Here is a 27,370-nt window from a genome sequence, read left to right as displayed (position 1 = left end):
GAAAAAGGCCCAGAAAAGATCTGAGAAGACAGGACCTTAAGTGCACATGTCAGACTGACTCTTGGCACAGAGCCAGCCTACAACAAATTAAAAATAAATAAATAATAAGAACAATCACAAGAAACAGCAAAAGGGAGGAGAAGGAGAGAATCTGGTTTCCAGAACTACCTATTTTTAGGTTAAAATGTTTCAGTTTTCAGCAAGAAAATCACAAGGCATACAAAGAAATAAGAAAGAATGGGCCATTTAAAGGAAAAAAATAAAATAGCAGAAATTGCCCCAGAAAAAGTCATGATGATAGTAATATTACAGAAAGATGAAAACCAGTGGTCTTAAAGATGCTCAGAGAATTAAAGGAAAATGTGGAAAACAAAAATACCAATAAAGAGAAAACAAAAAGAAATCAAATAGAAGTTCTGGAGCTGAAAAGTGTAATAACTAAAATGAAAAATTCAGTAGATTCAAAGGCATGTATGAGTAGGCCGAACAGAGTCAGCAGACATGAAGATGGGCCAATGGAAATCGTCAAGTCTGAAGAATGGAAAGAAAACGGATTGAAGAAAAATGAAGAGAGCCTGAGAGAGCTGTGGGACACAGTCAAGTGGAGCAACATACATATTATGGAAATGCTAGAAAGAGATGAGAGAAACAGGAGGAGAGAATGTTTAAAGAAATAAGGGCTGAAAACTTCCCAAATATTATGAAAGACACAAATATAAATATCCAAGGAGCTCTTTGCACTCTAAATAAGATTAAATCAAAGAAACACACACCAAGATGCATGACTTCCTAAAGCCAAAGACAAGGAGTCTTTTCTTTTTAAGATTTTATTTATTAGAGAGAGAGAGGGGGACAGAGCATGATTGGGGCGGAGGGGCAGAGTGAGAGGGAGAAGGAGGCTCCCCGCTGAGTGGGGAGCCCAACATGGTGCTTGATCCCAGGACCCTGAGATCATGACCCAAGCTGAAGGCAAACGCTTAACTGACTGAGCCACCCTGGTGCACCCCAAAGACTAGGAATCTTGAAAACAGCAGGAGAGAAGCAAATCATCACCTACAAGAGATCGTCAATAAGATTATTAGTGAATTGATCATCAGAAACTTGGGAGGACAGGTGGCAGTGGGCTTATATATTCATAGTGCTTTAAACAAACAAACAAACAGACAAACAAAAAACAACTGTCAACCAAGAATTCTGTATCTGGCAAAACTGTCCTTCAGAAGTGTTGGGGTAATTAAGACATTCCCAGATAAGCAAAAGCTGAGGAAGTTCATTACCACTAGACCTGCCCTGTAAGAAGATGTGCAAGGGAGTCCTGCAAGATGAAACAAAAGGAGAATAGGCAGTAACTTGAACCATATGGAAAAATGAAGAACTCACTAAAGATAAATACAGGGGAGTTAGAAAAGCTAGTGCTATTGTAACAAAGATTTGTAACTGCACTTTTTGTTTTCTATATGTTTAGGAAATTAATACATTTTAAAGGGGAAAAAAGCTAGTATTATAATTTTGGCTTATAATTCTTCTGTTTTCTATATAAGAGACTAATACAGTGGTGCCTACATGATTCAGTTAAGTGTCTGTCTTTGGTTCAGGTCATGATCCCAGGGTCCTGGGATCAAGTCCCACATTGAGCTCCCTGCTCAGCTGGAAGTCGGCTTCTCCCTCTCCCTCTGCCTGCTGCCCCCCTCCCCACCACCGTGTTCTCTTTTTCTCTCTTTCTTCTCTCAAATAAATAAAATCTTAAAAAAGAGAGAGAGACTTAACACATTTAGAAGAATGATTAGCTTATCTTTTTGGACGCACAGTATATAAAGTAGGTTTGGGTCATCAGTAACTGAAAGGAGTGAAGATGGAGCTGTAAAGGAGCAGAGATTATTGATGTTAAGCTGGGATAAATTCACATTGGACTGCTATAACTTTAGGATGTGAAATCTAATCCCCATGGTAACTGCAAAGAAAAGAGCTATAGAGTATACACAAAAAAGAAAACCAGAAGGGAACTTAAACATTTCACTGTAAAACAACCAGGTAAACACAAAAGACAGTAGTATAGGAAATGAGGGACAAAAAGCTTAAGGCATATAGTAAACAAAGAGCAAAATGACAGAAGTCACTCCTTATCGGTAATTAATTGCAGATGCACTAAGCTCTCCAGTTAAAACACAGATTGGCAGAATGGATAAAAACACATGATCTTATGATATGCTATCTACACAAGACTCACTTGAGATCCAAAGACAAATAGATTGAAAGTAAAATGGTGGAAGAATATATTACATGCAAATAATAACCAAAAGAGGATATGAGTGGCTATACTAATATAAGATGAAGTAAACTTCAGATTTAAAAAGGTTATAGGTGAGACAGATGAGTGGCTCAGTCAGTTGAGCATCTCCCTTTGGCTCAGGTCGTGATCCTAAGATCCTGGGGTTGAGCCCCATGTCGGGCTCCCTGCTCAGCAGGGAGCCTGCTTCTTCCTCTACCTGCTCCCCCTACATGTGCTCTGTCTGTGTCACATAATAAAATTTTTAAAAAATAATAAAATTAAAAGGTTATAAGAGACAAAGAAGATATTCTATATTAATAAAATATTCAACAGAGCAAGAAGGTATAAGAGTTATAAACACTTTCATACCTAATGAAAGACCATCAAAATACACAAAGTAAAAACTGACAGAACTGAAGGCAGAAATAGAGTTTCACAGTAGTAGTTGGAGGCTTCAGTACCCTACTCATAATAATAGATAGAATATAAGTTAAGTAAATAGAGGGCATAACTAACTAGAGCTAACACACATACAAAACACTGTACCCACCAATAATAGCATCCACGTTTTTCTCAAGTGCGCATGGGCCATTTTCCAGGATAGATGATATGTTAGGCCACAAAGTAGGTCTTAATAGATTTTATTTTATTTTTTATTTTTATTTTTTAAATACATGAAACTAATAGAGATCATGCAAAGTATCTTCTCTAACCACAAAGGATGAAGTTAGAAATCAACAACAGGGGTGCCTGGGTGGCTCAGTTGGTTAAGTGTCTGCCTTTGGCTCAGGTCATGATCCTAGAGTTCCAGGACTGAGTCCCATATTAGGCTCTCTGATCCATGGGGAGTCTGCTTCTCCTTCTGATCCTCTCCCCTGCTTTTTAAAGATTTTATCTTTTTTTATTATTATTAAGATTTTATTTATTTATTTGACGGACAGAGATCACAAGTAGGCAGAGAGGCAGGCAGGGTGTGGGTGGGAAGCGGGCTCCCTGATGAGCAGAGAGCCCGATGCGGGGCTCCATCCCAGGACCCTGAGATCATGACCTGAGCCGAAGGCAGAGGCTTAGCACACTGAGCCACCCACGTACCCCTCTGGTGCTTTCTTTCTTACTCTTTGTCTCTCAAATAAATAGATAAAAGTTTAAAAAATTAGAGATAAATGAAAGTAAAACACAATATGCCAAAACTAATGGGACCCAGAGAAAGTAGTACTTGGGGAAATTTATAACTATAAATGCTTAATACATTAAAAAAATAAGAAAGACCTCAAGTTAACAAGCTATCTTTATAACTTAAGGAACTAGAAAAGGAAGACAAATTAAAACTAAAACTAGCAGAAGGAAGGAAATAATAAAGTCTGGAGCAGAGATAGATGATATAGAAAATAGAAATAAAAAAGCTGATTCTTTAAAAAGATCAACAAAGTTGGCAAATGTTTAGCTAGATAGACTAATTTAAAAAAAGAAGACTTGAATTACTAAAATAAATGAAAACCTCTCCCCACTTTCATTTCTTATCATTACATATTCTACGAAAATAAAAAGGATTATAAGAGAGTGCTATGAACAGTTTTTACTAACATATTAGATAACATTGAGGAAGTGGACAAATTCTTAGAAGCAAAACCTACCATGACTGAATCACACAAAAATAGAAAATCTGAATAGACCTGTAAGTAGTAAGGAGATTGAATCAGTAATTTAAAATATCCTGACTAGAAAAGGACTGGTTTCATTGGTGAATTCCACCAAACATTTAAAGAATTAGTATCAGCTCTTCTCAAACTTAAAAAAAAAAAAAACTGAAGAAGAGGGAGCACTCCTTAATGCATTCTGTGAGGCCAGCATTACCCTGATGCCAACGCCAGACAAAAAACACTATAAGAAAACTATAAACCAATATCCCCCCCTTTTTAAAGGATTTTATTTTTTTTAATTAAAAAAATTTTTTTTTCTTTAATTTCTTTTCCGTGTTCCAGAACTCATTGTATATGCACTACACCCGGTGCTGCATGTAATACGTGCCCTCCATATTACCCACCACCAGGCCTAACATCCCCCTCCCCCCTCCCCTCCAAAACCCTCAGTTTGTTTCTCAGAGTCCACAGTCTCTCGTGGTTGTCTCTCGTGGTTCATCTCCCCCTCCAATTTCCCCCAAATCCCTTCTCTCCATCTCCCAATGTCCTCCGTGTTATTCCTTATGCTCCACAAGTAAGCGAAACCATATGATAATTGACTCTGATGTGGGGCTTGATCCCAGGACCCTGGAATCATGACCTGAGCCGAAGGCAGACGCTTAAGGTCTGAGCCACCCTGGTGCCTCTTGAAGTCCTCTTACGAGGAGATTCTAACATCTGTTACCACATGGATGAACTTCAAGGGCATTATGCCTAGTGAATGAAGTAAGACAAGCACAAAAAGATAAATGCTGTTATCTCATTTATATAAGGTGCCTAGAGTAGTCAAACTCATAAAAAGAAAAAGTAGAATAGTGATTGCCAGGATTAGCTGGAAGGGGAAATGAACTGTTTAATGGGTACAGAGTTTCCATTTTGTAAGAGGAAGAAGTTCTGGATAGTGGTCACACAACACTATTGAATATACTTAATAGGACTGAGCTGTGCACTTAAAAATAGGTAGGGAGGTAAATTTTATGTTATGTGTCTTTTACACAAAGAGTATTAAGGGGACGCTTGGGTGGCTCAGTCAGTTAAGCTGCTGCCTTCAGCTCAGGTCATGATCCCAGGGTGCTGGGGTCGAGTCCCGCATTGGGCTCCTTGCTCAGCAGGGAGCCTGCTTCTCTCTCCGACTGCCTGCTTGTGTGCTCTCGCTCTCGCTCTCTCTCTCTCTGATGAATAAATAAATAAATAAAATCTTTAAAAAAAGAAAAGAATATTAAGAAAAGAAAAAGTCTAAAGGTGGAACAGAATAAATTTTCAGAGATTTTGTTGGATGCTTTTTAGTATTTTCAAGAGCTGTGTAGGTTGGTACATAGATTCTTTAATATGTTTCACTTCAAGAGTTAAGACTTCTCCTTGATTTATGGTTATGGAGGATCACCCTCCCTTCTTTTAATCATATTTACTATGATCAGACTTACTTCAAGATGGGAGTTGTGAGATGCTTATAAATGGAATGAATAAAAAAGAGGAAGAGAGATTTTCCTGAGTTAATTGGCTGTCTGATATCTCCCAGAAGAGATGACAAACAATATGTATTCAAATAAGAGAACTGATTTGTTTAGCTAATCAGCAAGATAATTTTACAAGCTGAAGACAAAGCATAATCATATAATTACAATCATATAAGATAATATTATATATTAAGCTTCTGGAGAAAAGCAGGGTGTTCTGCGGCAGAGTCCCTGGGTTGCTTCCCCCTCTAACGTAGGGTATCGCTGCAGCTTATGCGGGGGCTCAAGCAAGCACCTGGCCAATCTGTTCATTTTGTATATTGGTTTGAAGTCCAGAGTTGAAAATTTTGTTTGCATGTGGATTCATGATTTTAAAATGTTTGTTTTGGATGTCAGTCGTTTGTTAACTTTAGTCAATATGTAGATTAAAATGAGACTATTAGCAAAACCCCTAATGCCTGATACAGTGTATTCAGTAAATGTTAGCGCCCATGCTTGAGTTTGATTTTTTCTGTGTTGTAAAAAAGGAATAGATTGACCAGAAATTTCCCAAAAGTTTATTGAAATCTCTTGAAACTCTAGATAATAATTTATTGTTATAAGGTGTATCATTATCCTGTGACTGCATGGCATGCTTGTTCATATTGATTGTATCCTGATGCCTGACTTCTGATTTGGTTCTGGAGGGCTCTTCTAGATTAGGTATGGTGGGTGGATTCTAAAATCAGTCTTGGGAGGAGTAACGGTGAAGTTTAAGGAAAGTGACTGGAGGGCGCCTGGGTGGCTCGGTGGGTTGGGCCTCTGACTTCAGCTGGGGTCATGATCTCGGGCTCCTGGGATCGGGCCCACTTCGGGCTCTCTGCTTGGCGGGGAGACTGCTTCCTCCTCTCTCTGCCTGCCTACTGTGATCTCTCTCTCTGTCAAATAAATAAATAAAAAAGAAAAAAGAAAAGTGACTGGAGGTGGAGAATTAGCCTACCACTGGGTGAAATTAGCTGGAAAGGAACTTCAGAGGTGGTTTGGTCTGCCCTCTCCTTGTATGGCTGAGGAAAGTATAGAGAGAAGTGGTTTGTCCAGTGTCATAGCTAAAGTGGAGAAGCCAGAGTCAGCCGCTTCTAAAGGTTCTGATACCCAAACATTCTAGAACTTAGACTCTAGCATTTTTACTTGACTGTGTGAATGATAACCTGTACATGTCATTTTCATTTTAAAAAGAAATCTTTTATGAATCAGATTTTTATACTTTGGGGTTTATTGAAATAGACTAATTGAACTAACAGTGCTACCAGAAGTCTCATAAGGAAATCACTGTTTTATAAAGAAATAAGAAGTTCTTGACTTTTTTCTGTTCCTAGGTTAAGTCAGCAAACAAAGAAAACATGGTATTTTGAAGTATGATTAAACTCCTGATGCTGCAGAAGAGGCTAAGAATATTAATGGCCAGATCTAGGTAAGTTGAGGTTTACCTTTGGGGAAAAAAAAAGAAAAAAATTTAAGTTCCCATTATATTCTTTTAAACAAGAGATTTTAGGTTTGGTTTGGTTATGTTTTCTTGAATGCAGTCTTGTTGCCTCCTGACTTGCAGTTACCGCCAACAAATAAGGACAGATGGCTTTAATTAAACTAAGGCAGTGTTTATCAATTTAAAATAGTCACCCAGGTTGCTGCAGTGTTGATCTTCCCAAATGGTAGCTACCTTTTGTCCTTGAATATACCCTTGGTTACTTTCCTGTGTTGCTTTCTCGAGAGAGCATAGTTATTATGCTGAGTTAGGAATTTGGTTGGGCAAGATGGTGAGGCCATATGGTTTCTCATCAAGTGTTTACAGTATTAGTGTACATTATTAGGTCTTCCACGACTCAGATGTGGTCTCCAAATATGAATCTGGTGGTTGTTAATGCAGAATATCTAGTATCTTGCCTTTCCTCTTGCCTCGGAGTTTGTGGTTCAGGAGGAGGACTCAGAGATGCACATGAGACTCCGCATTAAAGTCTCTTTGTCTTCCATCTGTGTCAGGCTCTCATTCCTACTAAGGCTGTTCTTCAGCCTTAGTGAAGCTTCCTGTTCCTTTCTGCCTCCATTTTTTTGCCCATTTCTTCAAGGCCTCCTCTTCCTTTACTTCTGTCCTGACCAGACCTGGTTGATGTATCACTTCAGACCCCCATTATTGCCAGTGTCCTTTAATTTCCTTGTCCTCTTACCCTCTGACCCCGGGTCACAGTTCAGTGTGCCCTCTGAACTGCTGAGCACTACTGTAAAAGCAGCAAATCTTCCTTTTTAGTTTCCGCTGAGCTCTCTGGGCAGCCTGCTTAATCATCCTGCTACCTTTCTCGGGCAGCCCCTCTGTGAGTAATCCTCCCGTCCTCCTCAGGTCCCTCATGCTGCAGGCATGCCTTCTTTTGCACAAAGGACATTTAGGATGATACGTATTACCTACTGAGCTTCTCCGCTGTGCTCCACCCATCCTTACTGTCTTCCCTCTGTCCTCAGAGGACAAGGCATTCCTACTTCTAGGGGCAGACTTCTGCAACTCTTCTCCAGTCTCCCCTCCAGTCTCTAGTCTTGATCCATCATGTAGCACATCTTTTTCCTTTTTTTTTTTTTTCTCCCTAAAAATTTTAACCTATCTTGATCTACTGATCACAAACCTGCATCAGTCTATGTCATCTGAAAACAAATAACTCAAGCAACGTATTTTCTTTTGAAACCACATCTGTCTACACCAGAGCATTCTGCCCTTTCCTTTTTGAACCTGTTCTTGAAAGAGCAGTTTCCCTTCTCTGGGGGGGCTTCTTCCTCCTTATCTTCCATTTGTTCACTTCAGTTTGGTTTCTGCCTCTACCAGAGGGTTCTGAATCGAACCCTCCTTTGTGACACTTTCTTTTTTCAATTGGTATTATTCTGATTCTTTTTTCCTCCTTTACTTCCTCCATGTCCTCTAGTACTTCCACATTTCCCAGAATTGGAATTGAAATTCTCTAGAATTTGAACTCTACACCCCTTTTTATACTGTCCTTGGGCAGTGTGTTCTGTTTTATGGCTTCAGATACCACATGTGTATCAATATTTTACCTCCTTCCTCAAATCCACACTCATATATTTAACTCTCTATTGCATATCTCCATTTGGTTGTTCTCTAGAATCTCCACTTAACTTGTCTCAGGCTGAGCTAACCACCATCACTTGTACTTGCAGACCAGCGTCGTGGTTTCTTTCGCGGGGAGTGGAACCAGCACCCATCACCTGCCACCCTGGAAAACTGCCTCTTCCTTCCTGTCTGCCTCACCACCTGCTCCATACTGCTCACTGGTCTCCCCAAATATTTTAAAAATTCATATTCTTTTATCTTTATTCCCAGTATTACTGCTCTGGTTTTAGGTCTGTAGCACATTTCATTTTTCAGTATTTTCCAACTGGTTTTTCTTCTCTGAACTGAACTGCCACCTAAATTTATTCTGCAGGTAGATGTATTTAAAATGAAGTCCTGAGCACGTCACTTTCCTGGTTCAGATTCTTCGCTGGCTTTCCATCACATGTGGGAGCAAATCCATCCTCCTTAGTATGGCACACAAGGCTTTTAGGTCACATGTTAGGCTTTTCATTAATCATTGTTGAGCTGAATTGGAACATTCTGTGTGGATAGAGTTTTCAAGTAGGTTGTACCACCACCTGTGTACCCTTGACAGCATGGGAGGTGCTGCCTTGACAGGTAGCCTGTCAAGGTTGAGGTCAAGGAATGATTCTCTAGGGGTCCCTGGCCAGCTCAGTTGGTGGAGTGTGTGGCTCTTGATCTCGGGGCTGTGAGTTTGAGCCCCAAGTTGGGTATAGATTACTTAAAAAGTAATTTAAAAGAAACCCTTTAAGGGGTGCCTGGGTGGCTCAGTGGGTTAAAGCCTTTGCCTTCGGCTCGAGTCATGATCTCAGGGTCCTGGGATAAGCCCTGCATTGGGCGCTCTGCTCAGCGGGGAGCCTGCTTCCCTTCCTCTCTGTCTCTCTGCCTCTCTGCCTGCTTGTGATTTCTGTCTGTCAAATAAATAAATAAAATCTTAAAAAAAAAAAAAAAAGAAAAGAAAAGAAACCCTTTAAAACAAAACCAAAACAAAACAAAAAGAATGATTTTTCTACTCCTTTGAAGAAATAGCTTAAAAACATTCCTTCGAGGGGCTGGGTGGCTCAGTGGGTTAACGCCTCTGCCTTCAGCTCGGGTCATGATCCCAGGACCTGGGATTGAGCCCCGCATCAGGCTCTCTGCTCAGCGGGGAGCCTACATCCTCCTCTCTCTGTCTCTGCCTGCCTCTCTGCCTACTTGTGATCTCTGTCTGTCAAATAAATAAATTTTTTAAAAAATCTTTAAAAAAAAAACCAAAAACATTCCTTTGAGGCGTTACGTTTTGTGGCAGAAGCTGCACTGGAGTGATCTCTTTAGCACTTTGTGTTCAGGAGCCGGTCAGTGGTGAGGATGGATGTGTAATTTCCAGAAGATTTTGTTTCCATCATTTATCCCACTCTTAAAAAAAAAGTTTTTAGTAATCTTTTGCCTCTTTCTCATCCCATAATTTATTAAGCAGTTTCAGGCATTCCTGGTTCTGTTGCACTTAGACTTTTCATTAATCATCGTTGAGCTGAATTGGCTTTATTGTGCTTTGAAGATACTGTGATTTTTACAAATTGAAGGTTTGTGGCAACCCTGCCTTGAGCAAATCTGTCAACGCCATTTTTCCAACAGCATTTCCTCACTTGGGGTCTCTGTATCACATTTTGGTAATTCTCGCCGTATCTCAAATTTTTTCATTATTATTATATTTGTTATGATGATCTGGGATCAGGGATAATGACTTCTGAAAGCTTAGATGATGCTTAGCATTTTTATTTTTATTTATTTATTTTTAAGGTTTTATTTATTTCAGCGAGAGAGGGAACACAAGCAGGGGGAGTGGGAGAGGGAGAAGCAGGCTTCCTGCTGAGCAGGGAGCCCGATGTGGGGCTCAGTCTCAGGCCCTGGGATCATGACCTGAAGTGAAGGCAACCACTTAACAACTGAGCCACCCAGGCACCCCAATGGTTAGCATTTTTAGTAGTGAAGTATTTTTAACCGAAGGTACATATATTGTGTTGTTAGATATACTGCTCTTGCACACGAATAGTCTGTGCAAAACGTAACTTTTATAGGCATCAGGGAACAAAAAACTTGATCTTGATTTGACTCACTTTATTGTGACACTTGCTTTTTTGCCACAGTCTGGAAGCAAACCTACAGTATCTCCAAGATATGCCTGTATTAATTTTTTTTAATTAAACCCTTATGGGCCACGTTTAGACACGGCTGTGTGAGGTGATGTTCTTAGTGCCCTTGAAAATTCAGAAGATAAGGTTCCTATCTTCAGGGAGATCACAGTGAAGTGAGTGTTGAGACAGTTAAACATTATAATAGAATGTGATAACTGCCATGAGAGAGTAATGTTCATTTGACTGGGGAGACACTGGATGCCATCTAGCTTCCAGTTACCTGGAGTCCCAGACCTCCATCTCATTGTTCAGGACCCTTTTTGTGGTTTGGCCATATTGTGTTACAGCTGACCCTGTACTCCAGTCATCTTAGACACCTCCCTTTTTTCTGAATGTGGTACCACCTTTCATGATCTGCCATGACCTTTGGCTTTACCTTCTTTGTACCCTCTTCTATCTCAAGTACCTGTGTCTATTTTATGCCGAGAAAATAACTATTTTCTGTTCACCTTTTTAAGTACCAGCTCAGATGGTGCTTCCCGCCCCGCTAACCCAGAAAGTTACTTGCTCCCTTTTCTGTGCCCACAGGACCCTTCTCATATTCTCATACAGTGTTTAATCATAATGCATTATCTGTTTACATGTCTTGTCTCTCCCTTTAAACTCATGACTCTTCAGAGGTACATACTGTGACTTAATCATCTTTGTGCCTGGTTATTCGCTGGCATATTACTTAGAGTAAGCTGCCACATATGAGTCTTAATTAATTTACTATTTTACTTCTTTTGGTTTGTGTACCAGTATACTTTTTCATCTGCTTAATACTCACACCTGCCAGCATCCTTTACCTTTGTTTAGTACAGTTCAGTCCAGCCAGCTCACAAGAGACATAGAGTACTGCTCTGTGCTAGGTAACGTGTTAGGCGTGGGAAATGCAAATTAGTTCTTGGGAAGGAGCTTGTGGTGGAGTAGGAGTGAGAGTTAAGTAAACAGATGATCTGTCACAATTTCTATTAAGGAAGCAATGTGAAGAATGCTCTGATACTGGGAAGCCAAGGGTGCTTTGGGGGCTATGCAAGAAGTAGGACTCTCCCAGTGACTTGGAATCAGAGGAGGCTCCATGAAGGAACTGCACAGTTGGATCTTGAGAAGGGAAAGGAGCAGCGTGGAAGGAGAGTTGCTCTGGGGGACTGTTGAATGTGACTTGGGAGGGCTTGAAACAGAGACAGAGTTCAGATTAGATCTGTAGCCGGGGATGAGATTATAAAGAACCTCATGTCATGTTGACGAGCTTCAAATTTTTTCCCAAAGGTAGTGAAGAGCCCCTGAAGAATTTTAAACTGGTTTTTATCAGATTTGTGGTTTTTTTAATCTAATAGCTTCTTGTGCTTCCTTCCCTTCCCCTTTCCAAATATTGTCATATTCGTTCTGATTCTTCCCCTTTTTTAAGTGATGTTTTAAATTTTTTCTTTGTTCATTTGGAGTTTTCCTGAACACTTAATGTCACTTAAAATCTATTATCTCTAACCTTGTATGGGAAAGAAGGATTAGACAGACACGCTCTATCAGTTTTGCTGATACTTTCTACATTGAGTTACTCCTTGATTGTTGGGTTGTTTTTCTCTCTTAATGAACTATTCCAAAATTTTTTGTGTGTCTTATTTACCAATCACCTTCTGCCTGGTGAGGTACATGAAGGATATACTGCAGTGAATAATAAGAATCAAAATACCTTCTAACCTTGAAGTCCAACATCCCTTTGGAAATTTATTAAAAGAGGAACATGAAATTTCTGATAAACCATTAATTAATTAATGGATTAATTCCACAAATGACTTTATTTAAATAGGGTTCCATATGAGATGAGACCCTAACTTTTGTTAAGATAATTTAAAAATAGGCAGACCTTTGCAATTTAAACTGGAAATATGAGATTTTTATGAAGACTGCCTCACAAAATTATTTTCCTTGTCACTGAGCAGAGTTTACCAGCTGAGTGTGTGAAATCTAGCTCAGCCCTATACCATCTTGGGCTTAAATTTCCTCATCAGGATAATGCAGGCCCTGTATTAGATGATTTCTAAAGTCTTTTTCTGTTTTGTGATTTTTGTATCCTACATTTAATAACTTTTTCCAAATTATCTTTCGTGTAGTGCTCACATGGTCTTCTGAAGAAGCCATGGGTAGCTGTTGTAGCTGTCCAGATAAAGACACTGTCCCAGATAACCATCGGAACAAGTTTAAGGTTAGTAAAACTGGTTGAGTTCTATCTCTCTGCCTAGTCGGATATTCTTCTTTTTCTCCACATTATGTATCTTACTTCCTTTTATCTCTAGACTCTTCTTTTTCTCTTTGTGTCCACTCTGCCTTTTCTTGTTTTAACAAATGATGACAATATGTTCTTACTGACAGTGTGAAATCCTCCTTTACTTTCCCTTTAGTCCTCTCCATCCAATTAGAGCCATACAGTTTTAGTAAAAATTTTTTTTAATGCCATTTTATAGGTGCCTCTTCAGTCTGGTCACCACCTCCCAGTCATTGCTTCATGCCTGGATAGTTTCTTAGCTGAACTCTGCCTTGAGTCAGTCACCTTTGTGATCCATCTTAGAGTTGACATCATATTAATCATCCTCTTTCATCATTCTAAAACTTCTGGTGTTCTGTTACCTAGAGCCCAGATGCTCCATTTCTTACCTCTCCACAGCCATTTAATGTCTCCCGTAGTCTAACCTCAGGTTTTACACATCATGGCCTCTGGATCACACAGACCCATGTGTAAGTCGAAACCCTGCTGCTTTGTAGGTTTGTGACTTGGGCAGGTTACCTTATCACTGTGTGTTTGTTCCAGTTTTGTACAGTGGAGAAAATAATATTATCTGCAGTTTAGAATTATTTTGAGGATTAAATGGGAAAATACTTGGAAAGTACTCTGCCAATCCCAGAAATACAGACTGCTTTCTCAAAATGTTACTGACTCCTAAACTCAGCAGTGCGAGGCCTGCCCTTCCGTGAACTCTGTGCCAGTCTTGTCTTGGTCTCTCTGAAACATACTTTCTTCATGTCTGCTGTAGCACTGCACCTTCAGGGTTTGCCCCACAACCCCTAACCCACCAGTTCTCTCCTGAGGCCCAGCCCAAGTCCCTCCTCTTCTCACGTGAAGGCATCTCCATCCACCCTAGGCCACACTTCCTGCCTTTGGCAGCCTCGGTTGCACCCATTTGTCAGTTGCTCACATACAGCCTTGTGTTGTTGACTTCATGTTTGTGTATCTGATACGCTCACTGGGCATGTGAGCTGCTTGTGGGTGGCACCAGGTCTTACACGGCTGCATAGCCCATGTGCTACACACACGTCGGCTGGTGGATGAATTAACAAAGGAGCGAATAACTGAACCAGTCAGCGACAGTGCCTTTTACTGACAGACTGGCGAAATACGTGTATGACTCTCCAGCGGGAACATTAGGGTGTTACTAATTAAATTTTCTTTTTTAGGTCATTAATGTGGATGATGATGGGAATGAGTTAGGTTCTGGCATAATGGAACTGACAGACACAGAACTGATTTTATACACTCGGAAACGTGACTCGGTAAAATGGCACTACCTCTGCCTGCGGCGCTATGGCTATGATTCAAATCTCTTTTCTTTCGAAAGTGGCCGAAGGTGTCAGACTGGACAAGGTCGGTGGAGCCTTTCATTTTTTTTCTTCTCCAAACAGTATCACATTTGAAAATTATTCTTTCAGTTATTCTATTTACAATGTTAAAATTAATACTTTACTTTTTTCCTGGTAGAAAAAAAATCCCCCAACTAAGTGGATTGTTAAGAAAGAGATGCAGTAAACCATGACTTCATTTATCAGGTGTTTACTCAGCACATTCTCTATGTCCAGAATTTTGACTTATATTATTTAAGATTTTCAGTAGTTGATTAGCTCCAGTAAATTGACTATGTATCTTTACTGTTACAACTTCCTGGGGAAAGAACCTAAACTTTAGAGTCAAACCGAACATGGTTTGGTTTTTTTGTGGCCTGCTGCTTGATAGGCCTTGCACAAGTTACATGATCTCTGTAGAACATCAGATTTCTTGTCTGTCAGAAAGGAATGCTGATCCCTAATTTACAGAACTCTTGTAATGATTAAACAAGGTAAGGATTGTAAACCATGGATCGAGGCATGGACAAATGGTGAAGGATCACCTTGGTAATGGTGACTTGGGTGCCCCCTGCTGTTAAAAAGCAGACCAAAGGAAGTGTTCAAATCTTGTTTTTATCTGCCTTGTTTTGGACATAGGAAAATTATTCTGTGAATTTCCTTTTGGGTTTATGTTTTGAAACAGAGACTATCATTAATTTATCAGACATTTGATTAAAAGACCCTTCTTCCTGTCAGTGCATAGATGTTTACTTTACAGTTCTGTTCTTTCACAGGTGTTCCTGTATTTTTTTTAAAGCTACAGCTACCATTTTCCCCTTCTCTTTTATATTTATAGGAATCTTTGCCTTTAAGTGTGCCCGTGCAGAAGAATTATTTAACATGTTGCAAGAAATTATGCAAAATAATAGTATAAATGTGGTGGAAGAGCCAGTTGTCGAAAGGAATAATCATCAGACAGAATTGGAAGTCCCCAGAACACCTCGAACACCTACAAGTAAGTACCAGTTTTCCCTCTTGTATTTTGAATAATAGACATTCATAAACTTTGAATTATGGATATTTAATCTGTAACGCCTTAGAAATCACCATCGGCTAAGAAAAGTGTAATGGTTGTCAGTTCTTTTTTTTAAAGTTGATAGAGCTATAATTATAAATATTTTTAATATTTTAAGTAGGAACATATTAAAAGTTCTGTATTATCTAAAATGTGAATGGAAAGTTGGAGTGGAAGGAGGATGTTGTTTGTGCTCTGGTTTCTGTTGCGTCTTACCAGAAACACCTTGCCTAATTTTCTCAGCTTAGATTCCATTCTCATTCACTTTTATCTCTATCTTCTCCTCATATCCTGCTTTTCTTCTTAAACCAATAAACAAAAACTCAGCTCCAGGGTTTGCTGCTCAGAATTTACCGAATGGATATCCCCGATATCCCTCATTCGGAGATGCTTCCTCCCATCCGTCAAGCAGACATCCTTCCGTGGGGAGTGCACGGCTGCCTTCCGTGGGTGAAGAATCTACACATCCTTTGCTTGTGGCCGAGGAGCAAGTAAGCATGTGCTACTGTCTAATAGGATGACAGACTGGGTGGAGTTAAAGCATTGCTGCGCTGATGCGTGGAAATTTCAGTCTGAATTTTAGCTTTCACTGTTTATGACTTTTGTAGTATAGAATCAGAGGAAATAGCATATATTTTCTAACATATGCCAAATACGTACAGGTATGGAGGGAGACATAGCATCACAGCAGCCTGTGGACTCACAGGAGAGGTGCATCTGTAGGGAAGGACGGATAGAACTAATTGTCAGTTCCGGTTACAATAGCCTCCAGTGGATCTGGAATTTGTACTGCTTTTTATATCAGTGCACTACTAGCAGCAAGGTAGCTTTCGTTGTCAGTGTTTGTATGAGGCTCTTTAATGTTTCTAAGTATTCTGTTTTTCATTTGAGGAGTGAAGTATTTGGTTGAACATCGTCTGTATGTTAATTAGTTATTCTTATTTCTAGTAAACCAAATGGTCACATATCATTAAGAAATTCTTACTGTTTTAAAATCTGTTTCTCTGTGTTCTCTACATAGTAAATGAATTCTTAGTTACTATAATTACACTTCCCTCAGTTTTTGCATTTTTTGAATTTTTTCAAATTTTATGAATAGTCTTCCAAACTTTCTTTTTTTTTTTTTCCAAGATTTATTTATTTGAGAGAGTGCGCACATGTGTGTGCTTGTGAGCGTGGAGGGAGGGACAGAGGGAGAAGGAGAGAATCCCAAGCAGACTCCCCCACAACCATGCTTCACCTCTACCCTGCCACCCTCCCACCACCCCCATCCCCTCCAAGCCAGAAGCCCAACACAGTGCTCAATCCCATGACCCCGAGATCATCACCTGAGCCAAAATCAAGAGTTGATACTTAATAGACTGAGCCACCCAGGTGCCCCTAGTCTTCCACAAAATATCGTTGACCTTTTCTAAATAGTGATGATTTCTTAGTAGATTGCATTTATTTTATACCAATGCATTTTATAGAACTCTTATTAAATCTGGCAGGGTTTATCTCTTTATTTGGCCACATTATCTGCAAATCATGATAAATTTGTTTCTCTTTTTTTTTAATGCTTTGTTATTCCTTATTTCTAAATTATGTTTCAGTGCATTATGAGAATTTCTAAAAAGCATCAAAATGATAATCCCAATATGTTCCTGACTTTTTTGACAGAATGCTTTTCATGTATCAAGTACAACATTATGTGTTATTTTAGAGTGGTTATTCTGTTTTTGTTTTTGTTTTTCTTCAATTTTTATGTATTTATTTGAAACAGAGAGTGAGAAGCTGACTCTCCACTCTGAGCAGAGAGCCTGACTGGGGTTCAGCCCTAGGACCCTGACATCATGACCTGAGCCGAAGGCAGGTGGTTAACTGAGCCACTCAGGCACCCCAGAGTTATTTATTCTTTTATCAAGTGAAGAAAGTGTTTCCACATTCCTCTTCTCTCCCCACCTTTTTATTAGTGAAAAACAAAAACAAAAGCTTTGAAGGAGAGAGAAAGTTAATCGATAAAATTTAACTGATATGGTCAGCCTTTTATTGGTTATTGTCCACTCTTCTGTTTTGCTTTAGGTACATACCTATGTCAACACTACAGGAGTGCAAGAAGAGCGGAAAAACCGCACAAGTGTGCATGTCCCGTTGGAGGCGAGGATTTCGAATGCTGAAAGCAACACACCAAAAGAAGAACCAAGTCGTGTTGAGGACAGGGACCCTCAGATTCTTCTTGAACCCGAAGGAGTCAAATTTGTCTTAGGACCAACCCCTGTTCAAAAGCAGTTAATGGAAAAAGAGAAACTGGAGCAACTTGGAAGAGACCAAGTCAGCGGAAGTGGTGCCAATAGCACAGAATGGGACACTGGATATGACAGTGACGAGCGAAGAGATGCGCCCTCTGTTAACAAGCTGGTGTATGAAAATATAAATGGGTTATCTATCCCTAGTGCCTCAGGGGTCAGGAGAGGTCGTCTGACATCCAGCAGTACCTCAGATACCCAGAATATCAACAACTCAGCTCAGAGAAGAACTGCATTATTAAACTATGAAAATTTACCATCTTTGCCTCCTGTTTGGGAAGCCCGCAAGCTTAGTAGGGATGAAGATGACAATTTAGGACCAAAGACCCCATCTCTAAATGGCTACCATAATAATCTAGATCCAATGCATAACTATGTAAATACAGAGAATGTAACAGTGCCGGCAAGTGCTCACAAAATAGAATATTCGAGGCGTCGGGACTGTACGCCGACAGTCTTTAACTTTGATATCAGACGCCCCAGTTTAGAACACAGGCAGCTCAATTACATACAGGTGGACTTGGAAGGCGGCAGTGACTCTGACAACCCTCAGACTCCAAAAACACCTACCACTCCCCTTCCGCAAACCCCTACCAGGCGCACAGAGCTGTATGCTGTGATAGACATCGAGAGAACTGCTGCTATGTCAAATTTGCAGAAAGCGTTGCCGCGAGATGATGGTACATCTAGGAAGACTAGACATAATAGTACTGACCTGCCCATGTGAGCCTGGAAGGCGGTACATTGTTTGCACCTTTGTGAAGTTTTAACCAATGAAGATGCAAGTGCTTCATTGTCATTTCTAAACACTAACTCCTTTTATAGACTGATAAGATTTTTTTTTTCTGAATATTTCCTGTGCTTCTTTAACTAAAGGGAATTAATGTAGAGCAGGTACTCATTAAAGAACACTAATTTCAGTATGTACTACTCATTACTGTACAGCAGCATTCCCATTTTCACAGTGCCTATTTAAAATGAGAGTTGAAGCGAGTGACATGCTGGTTGATTTTATCAGTAGTCTGGACTTACGCATATCATTCATGTCTAAGTCATGGTTGGCATTTAAAACATTTTATAAAGCCTCTTGATAATGTGCATTGCTAACAGATAACTCTAGGCGTTGAAAGTACTATTTGTAGATTCACTATTCATGGTATATGGCCTCCAGCATGTAACATGAGGAATCCTGTATTTCATTAATTGTAGGCTTTTTGACTTGAGCCAAAACATGTAAAGGAAATAGAAGTACCACACCTCCTTATATACCAGTCAGTTCCTTTGCCTTCTGCGTTACTAGGAAGAGTCATGCTCCCGGGAATATGGTTTGCTCTTGGTGTGTTGAAAGGCAGGAAGGAGACAAGATTTTCTGTTTACTCATCTCATGATGTCATTTGAAGGGCATGCCCAGATATCTTAATCAGAATTACACTAGACTCAAAAAATCAGTCTCAGGTCACTTTACCCAAAAACATTTGGAAATCTGAACCACAATCTCCTGCAAGTTTCTCTCCTGTAGATTATGAACAGTGAACATTGTTTTCTGGAGGCGTTTGTGCCATTAGGTTGCCATTTACCTTCAGTTTTTTCCTTTGGTGTTCGGGATGTCTTATTTTGTTGCTTAATGTCTTTTTTTCCATTTAAAATGTTCAAGTTTGTATATAGTTTTGAATTTGGATTATGTGTTCTTTGTCGTTTCGTTTGCATTTTTGTCAAATTGTGGTTTTGAAGGTTCATTTGGAACTTACTGTTATTCTATAACAGGGTTGCCCTTGTCCAGTATTTATTTATATGCTGTTTACTTTTCAAGTTGATGAAAACATTCGCTCAATTTGAAACTTCACTTGTGTCCATAGGTGATCTCTTTAACAGCCGAGGAAAAAAAGGAAGCTACTTTTAACATGCAAAGTTCCCTAAAGGTACTGTGTTCTCTCTGTGGGCACCCTCCCCAGCACTTTAGCAGTGATTCCCTCGTCACGCGGCTGCAATTATATTTTGCCCACAGTAGTGCTCCTCAGCTCTGTTCCCCTTTCACTCGTGGTTGGAGCTTCGGTTATCCCTTGATTCCATTAGAATGTTAGGAGTGTTGCCAGCATAGCAGGTACAGTGGAAGTCTTAGAGCAATGAGATTGTGTCATAATTTAGGATTTAGAATGAATTGAAGTTTATATAAACAGAAGAGAGTCCATAAGTCCTTAACTCTTGGAAAATCAAGAGTGTTCCAGTTTCTCAAACGCTAGAGAAGACAAGGGACGGTACAGTAGAAAGGCTAGGTTCCTGTTTTCTCTAAATATGAGGAAGTTTGAGATCATGATTTGGATCTCTCTGCCAGATGTAACTAAGGTTAATTGAGCATGAAAAGGTTTAAGTCATAGAGCACCCAACCTGATGAGTAAATAATTATAGAACAGTGGATGGATTAGCAGAATAATAGAGTGGGACCATTATAAAGAAAATAAATTATTAAAGGTATCTTTATTATTTTCAGTGCCATTGGTTTATGTGCATAGCAGAATTTTCTTTCTTCTTCTTCTTTTTTTTTTTTCTGTGAACTTGGTGCTTAATAAAGTGTTCCCTGTTCTCTAGAAAGAGCAGTGGTATAGGTGTGCAGTTTCCATTTTTAATACATTGTTCCATTTATGCTTTCTTCTGAGTAGATTGCTAATCGTGCCAAATTTATGTGATGGTTTTTGTAATGTGGAATAAGAATTATGATGGAACCAGTACATGTGGTTTTCTCCAAAACAAGCAGTCAAGACAGAACCTCCAAATGAAAGGGCTGACCTATTGATTCATTTTGGAGGTTGGATACTTTATTTTCTTTCTTTTCCTCATTATTTTCATTTTCCTTCCAGATTCTAATTAGTTTTTATGTATTTTAGGTAGCTCCAATATAATCATTGCAGGTTATGCTTTAAATACTGTGTGCTTTAAAATGAAAATGGGACCAATTTGTCTGCTAAGAATTTGATTTTAGGTACTATGTGTATTAGGAAGATGTATACAACTGGTGTTTATTTCTAGATGTCTCTGGAAATCACCTGTGTTCTTATTTAATAAAAAGTAATGTAGAACACTACTTGTCCTTTGCAGTAGTCTAGTCATGGGCATTAGGCTCTGTCCTGGAAGAATGTACCTGTTACTAGGTGCATTTTAGAATGAGATATTTTATTGGGATATAATTGTGGCCATATGTTTCAGATTTTCTGAGACAGACCTAATTTTAGATATTCTGTTCCCGTTGGTAGACCATGGGATCCCACTTTTTGGTTTTGGAATTAGAATCATCGTTCATATGCTTTCCCCCCAATAGAGTCCTCTTTTATCCATACAGGTGATAACAGCTTTTTATCCCAGATCAGAGGTTGGAAACTGATATGGGTATTACCTGTGTTTTTTCGTCATGTCTTTTACTTCCCAGTTTCATCTTCCTTTAAAAATGAAAATATGGTGCCTTCCCTCCCTCCAGAAAGATTGGCAAATAGTTCCTTTTATTTACTGCTGCTGTGGAGTGATGAGATATGCACTTTACTCTTGAAGACTCAGCAAAAAGCTTTTCACTTCCCAGTATATCCAGAATAGATCACATTTGGGACTTATGAAAATTTGCCAAGCAATCTTTGTTTTTTATAGATACTAATGTTGACCCCCACAGTTCAATGTTGTAAGTCAAGCTAGTCTTTGTTTATTCCTCCCCTCCTCAAAAAAATCTGTGGCACAACATATAAAAATGTACCTCAATAATGTTCTATTAAAAATGGGACAGGGGCCTTATGTTTTCATAATTTCCCAGTAATGTGCCACCATATTTTTGCCTCAAGGTAAAGGTTTTAACAAGCTAAAAAGTACTTCCCAGTCCCCACTGTGCTGTTCCTAACCCATAATGCCCAAGTGTTTTGTGCAATGTGTAGTGTGTGTGTATAAATATATATATATATGTATATGTATATACATATATATATATATCTCCTTGAAATAGACATACCATCAGAGACAACATTCAGAAGTAACTGATGTATTGGCATCTTGTCATATTTCTGATATGTGAGGTATACGGTACTAATTACCTTTTCCCTGATGTTTGCCAAATTTGAATAAAGGCATTGGTACAAAATTACAGAATGTATAGAAAATGTTTTTGGCTTGAAAAACTAACATATTTTATGACATACCACAGTATACTCTGCCCAAACCAGCACCCTCTCTATCCTGTTCTTTACATCCCTATTCCCCATTCCTACTTCCTCATTTTTTGGTATAACACAATTCTTTTGTAGCATCAATACAATTACAATTCTATGACAATTGGACAATAGTAGCATGGAAACGGACTGGTATTAATAGTACAGTAGTCACCGGTGTGCCACATTTGCATTAGTAAATGCAAAATATACATTTTATAAAGGAAAAATTTTGTGTTAAGTTTTTTATTTTCATTACATTGTATAATACTGTAAGATTATTGTATGTCCTAATTTGCATTATAAATGTTTTTTTCCTACGTAAAGGCATAAATATAGCAACTTTGTATAAAGGTAGCTTGTTAGATTTTTAATTTTTTCTTTTATAAAAATTGTCTAACAGTGGGACTACCATTGCCAAATTGTATATGAAATAGGAATTTTATCCCCTATGGTTAATTTCTTTTATAAACATTCCATATTTCTCTAATAAAAGACATAAGTGATACTGTACTATGCATAAATTGTATATTAATGCTGTTTCATATCAGCATTTTAAATTTTGGTTTGCATTTTTAATATTGGCAAAATTTACCACTGTTGATTAAACCTTGTTGTATATGTAACAACATCTTTTGCCCTCTCTCCCTTCCCACCCTTTGTTCTCTGTTTCTCCCTATCAGTGCCAACTTCATACATTTTGTAGCATGGCAATAAAATATAACTTTTACACTGAGGCCAAGTGTGGCTTTTTGGAGGACGTGGAGCTGGGAGGATTGCCCTCTAGTCGTTCTTTGCATATGACTTTTTGCCATATAAACCATATCTCCAGGCATGAGAAATTATCTCATATATGATGTAAACATGCTTTTAAGGACAAGTGTGAATGTGCTTTTAAGCTTAATTTTTGTCATAACAAATAAGAACTAATTTTTTTATCTTTGGAAAAGTCACAGTTCTTGGGGTACAATCAAACCTTTATTAACTGGAGTACTTAAAGAATAAGCTAATAATTGAATTTAGTTCAACAAGGGCTAAGCAACACATTTTTTAAAATCCTTATTTATTGTAGAGTATTAGTATACTGTCCTAAAAATTATATGTAAAATATGGTTTAATCTTAGATGATTTAGAATCTTGCAATGCCTTACTGTTGTCATTCTGGCATAAATTTCCATAATGAGGTACTCAAGTTGATACTGGAATCTGAGCTGACTATACACTGACCTTAAGCATTCATGAAAAACTGCTTTGTTGAATAAAATCTGATTGGAGTTCTTATGGTTACTTTCCCCTTCTTGCCGAAAGTAGATTGCAATAAAACCCCAATAAACGTTTGGTTGGATACCTATTTAAAGTTTTCCTGTATTTATATTTCACACATTTCTTAAAACTTTATGATAAGAGGTTTTATTTCTTAGTCTCCTGTCATTGCCTCCCATTTTCAAAGCGATCGTGTAATGAATGGATTAAAAGTCCATGTTTCATCAAAGTGAAATGAAATTGTGTTTGACAGACTCTCTCACAGTTTTATTCATGTGGCCATTCAAACTAGTAGTTCTCAGCTTTGAGACTCCAAACCTATTTTTGAGTCACAGCGTGAGCACTGCAAAGCCTATTTGGGTACAGCTCAAGATGGAGATCATTTAAACAATGGAGGGATAGACGAGTCCACGTATGATTGGCTGCTTACTGTGTGCCAGACACCGTGGAACCCGTAGATTGGTTAAGATGTGGCAGAGATGGCATCTTGGGAAATTAGGGCATTTGTCCTCGGAAATTTAAAACTTCTTTGGGTTATTTCTGTACTTCTGAGTTTCTTTGAAGACAGTAGCCATTCACACGTTATTATTTAATGGATGAGCACGAACTAGGTCCTGTGCTACCAATAAAGATAGCAGTCCTTGGCTCAAAAGTTTAGAATCGCTTTTCTAATGGGGGCAGTGCCCTTCTGTCCTGCCCCCACCCCAGAGAACTAAGCTCTGAGACAAATATAATAAATTCTTCTGATACTTCTAGAATGGTACTAGCTGTATACCTTAGGAGAATTAAAAAAAAATAGTTACTCCAATTATTAATAAAAGTGGTATGATAAAGACACACAAAGGAAGGGCATCGAACTCAAAGAGCAGAGATTTTCTTTTTTTTTTTTTAAGATTTTATTTATTTATCAGAGAGAGAGAGGGGGAGAGAACAAGCACAGGCAGACAGAATGGCAGGCAGAGGCAGAGGGAGAAGCAGGCTCCCCGCTGAGCAAGGAGCCGGATGTGGGACTCGATCCCAGTACGCTGGGATCATGACCTGAGCTGAAGGCAGCTGCTTAACCAACTGAGCCACCCAGGCGTCCCAAGAGCGGAGACTTTCAAGAAAAACCTAGAGAAGATAATCCCTAAGGTGTTTGATGAGAGTCTTCGTAGATTTAGAGCAGGAGAGGAAAGAATGTCTTAGGGAGAAGGAATAAGGTACAAAGGCCCAGTTGTATATAACTATACATAGATCATGATTGTTCATTGGTGACAAGGGGTTCCGTATGGAGCATAGATTGCAAAGGCAGGGTGGGGGATAGAGGAGGAGGAAGAAATGAGAGCACAAAGGTGTAGAACAGGAAGGAATTTTTGTTTTAATCTGAGGTGAGAATTTGGAGGATTTTAATCATTGGAGGAACAATAGTTTAGAAAGATGACTCTGGGGACGCCTGGGTGGCTCAGTTGGTTGGACGACTGCTTTCAGCTCAGGTCATGATCCCGGAGTCCCGGGATCGAGTTCCGCATCGGGCTCCCACCTCCACGGGGAGTCTGCTTCTCCCTCTGACCTTCTCCTCGCTCATGCTCTCTCTCACTGCCTCTCTCTCAAATAAATCTTTAAAAAAAAAAAAAGAAAGATGACTGACATCAACATAGAGGAACACTGGAGGGTGTGACATTGTAATGAAGCAGGGAGATTGAATTAGGCTCTTGTAAAAATGGAACCTAAACTGGATAAATGCCTCTTAAAAGGCATTGTTGAAAGAGTACAGGCGAGGTACTGCTGTGCAACAAACCACCCTAAAATATAGTGGCTTAAAGCACCAAATCCTGCTATTTCTCCCATTGCTATAGCTATAGATAAGGGTGAGCAGACCTTGGAACCCACCCAAAGTTACAAGGCTAGTAAACAGGAGCTGAAAACCAAACCCAGGCAGCCTGGTCCCAGAAGCTGAGCGTTTAATCCCTCGGGGACAAGGGTGACACCAAAGGAAGTTGGAAAGGTGGAAGAGTCAAAAACACATGCAAAGGGGAAAGGACAGATTGCCTAGAGTCCCAAAATAAGAGGTCTCCTGGTTGTTTCTGTCCTAGCTCCAAATGTCCTAGTTCCTAGTTTCTGTCCTTCATCCAAATGCCCCCGGCTTCGCTAAATTCCAGAAGGGAGGGGCATTGATTGGTTTCTCCATCACTCACAGTCTCAGGCTTGGGTAAATCTCAGGCCTGTGGGAGGAGATAATGTTTCCAGGTTAAATGATTTGGTCCACAATGAAAACAACCCTTTTTGATATTGTGCAGGCATCTCAGCTTCTCACTGTGACTCTTCTCAGTATGTGCTTTGGGATCTGCCCATTAAAGTGCATTTCCTGCAAGAAGAGCAAGTTTCCAAAATCTTGGTTTATTTAAAACAGCAATTTGTCCAATCTGAACACCACTTTTCATGATGGACCTTAAGAATAGTGTAAACCAGGGTCAGCATATTTTTTTCTGGAAAGGATCAGATAATAACTATTTTAAGCTTTAGGGGCTAGACAGTCTGTCACAACCACTCTGCTATTGTATATAATTCTGTATCGCGCTGAGTGGGCTGGGGCAGCTGGCTGGCTCAGTTAGAAGAGCATGTGACTCGTGATCTCAGGGTCATGAGTTTGAGGCCCACTTTGGGTGTAGAGATTACTAAAAACAAACAAAAAAAACAACTTTAGAACTATATATATTAAACAAAATGGGTATGCTTGTGTTCCAACAAAGCATTATGAACACCAAAATACAGTTTCATATAACTTTAATGTATCATGAAATAGTCTTTTTTTGCCCCAATCATTTAAAAAATGTAAAACACAGGGGCGCCTGGGTGGCTTAGTGGTTAAGCCGCTGCCTTCGGCTCCCGTCATGATCTCAAGGTCCTGGGATCGAGCCCTGCATCGGGCTCTCTGCTCAGCAGGGAGCCTGCTTCCTCCTGTCTCTCTGCCTGCTTGTGATCTCTCTGTCAAATAAATAAATAAAATCTTTAAAAAAATATATAAAACATATTCTTAACTCTCCAGTCAACCCCTGATGTAAACTAACCCTCTTAAAAAATATCTGAAGAGCTAAAACAATTAAAAATTGTAAACATCTACCCATTTTTAAAAAATTATGTCACCATACAGTACATCATTAGTTTTTGATGTAGTGTTCTATGATTCATTGTTTGCGTATAACACCCAGTGCTCCATGCAATCCATGCCCTCTCAATACCCATCACCAGGCTCACCCATCCCCCCACAACCCCTCCCTTCTAAAACCCTCAGTTTGTTTCCTGGAGTCCATAGTCTCTCAGGGTTCTTCTCCTATTCTGGTTTCCCCCTTTCATTTTCCCCTTCCTTCTCCTAATGTCCTTCATGCTATTCCCTATGTTCACAAATAAGTGAAACCATATGATAATTACTTCCTCTGCTTGACTTATTTCACTTAGTGAAATCTAAGAATTACCAGGAAGTCCAAGCATTTGCTAAGTGATCAATTATTCAGAGGGAGAAAAGAGTATCAGTAGATGATATAAATTTTTTTTAAAGCACATTTTACTGTAACCGTCCTAGGCAGTCAATTTAGAGTTAAGTAGAAAATTTTGTTTTTAATAAACTGAAATATTTGGAATCAATCTTGGTCTCTACCAACACATTATGTAAAAGTATATTAGTCATCTCTACTAGTGGAGGGGAAAAGAACGAGTGAAATGTGATACATGAAAATGAGCAAGCAGGGCAAAGATAAAGTAAATGTCTCCATCAAAGTTTACAAGACTTTGTCCTAGACAGTCAACGTCCAGTTAAAAGACACTTTTTAAAGTTCAATGAAAGGACTGTAACACTTCCTCGTAACTCAATAAATAACGTTTAAAATTAAAATCGCAATAGAAATATTCAGTAAGGTAACCGTAATCCCAGAACCTCCACAAACTGAAAAAGCTGAATGCGCTTGCTTCTGAGGAAAGAAGTGGTGAGGTCGGTGAATTGTTTTTCGTTATTAGCATATAACACTTTAAACTGTGTATATGTGGTACTTTAAGGCAAATTTTTAAAGATTAAATTTAAGAAAAATTAAACATCCGAGCAGAAACTCCGTTGTTATAGCAACTCCGCGGCGCAGCTTCCCTTTTGTTCTTGGGGGGGGGTTCTACTCCCCGGCTCCACCCCATACGTCAGATCCTCCCCTCCCTCTCGTGCGGAGCGGATGCCGCAAGGGGCGGAGCTTTCCGAGTCAAAGCTCCGCCCCCCAGCGTGATGAGCGGCGTTTCGACCGCGGTCCTCCACTCAAAACCGGCTCGCCCTCCCTTCCC

General features: G+C 39.3%; 1 protein-coding gene across 4 annotated transcripts in view; it reads left to right on the top strand.

The window, feature by feature from the left end:
* FRS2 (fibroblast growth factor receptor substrate 2) overlaps positions 1–23,159 on the top strand; it is a 117,826-nt gene extending 94,667 nt beyond the window's left edge. For all 4 annotated transcript variants that reach the window (XM_082742904.1, XM_082742901.1, XM_082742902.1 and 1 more), the window contains 6 exons: positions 6,761–6,855; positions 12,785–12,876; positions 14,124–14,310; positions 15,124–15,282; positions 15,670–15,833; positions 17,404–23,159. In XM_082742904.1, coding sequence (XP_082599030.1) covers positions 12,811–12,876; positions 14,124–14,310; positions 15,124–15,282; positions 15,670–15,833; positions 17,404–18,354 — 1,527 coding nt within the window. In that variant the 5' untranslated portion in view covers positions 6,761–6,855; positions 12,785–12,810 and the 3' untranslated portion in view covers positions 18,355–23,159. The remainder of the gene's footprint in view (positions 1–6,760; positions 6,856–12,784; positions 12,877–14,123; positions 14,311–15,123; positions 15,283–15,669; positions 15,834–17,403) is intronic.
* The last annotated feature ends 4,211 nt before the right edge of the window (positions 23,160–27,370 follow it).

This window comes from Mustela nivalis, assembly GCF_964662115.1.
Source record: "Mustela nivalis genome assembly, chromosome: 7".
Taxonomy (NCBI): domain Eukaryota; kingdom Metazoa; phylum Chordata; class Mammalia; order Carnivora; family Mustelidae; genus Mustela; species Mustela nivalis.
The sequence above is the reverse complement of the archived record's forward strand: the minus strand, read 5'-3'. Positions and strand labels throughout refer to the sequence as shown.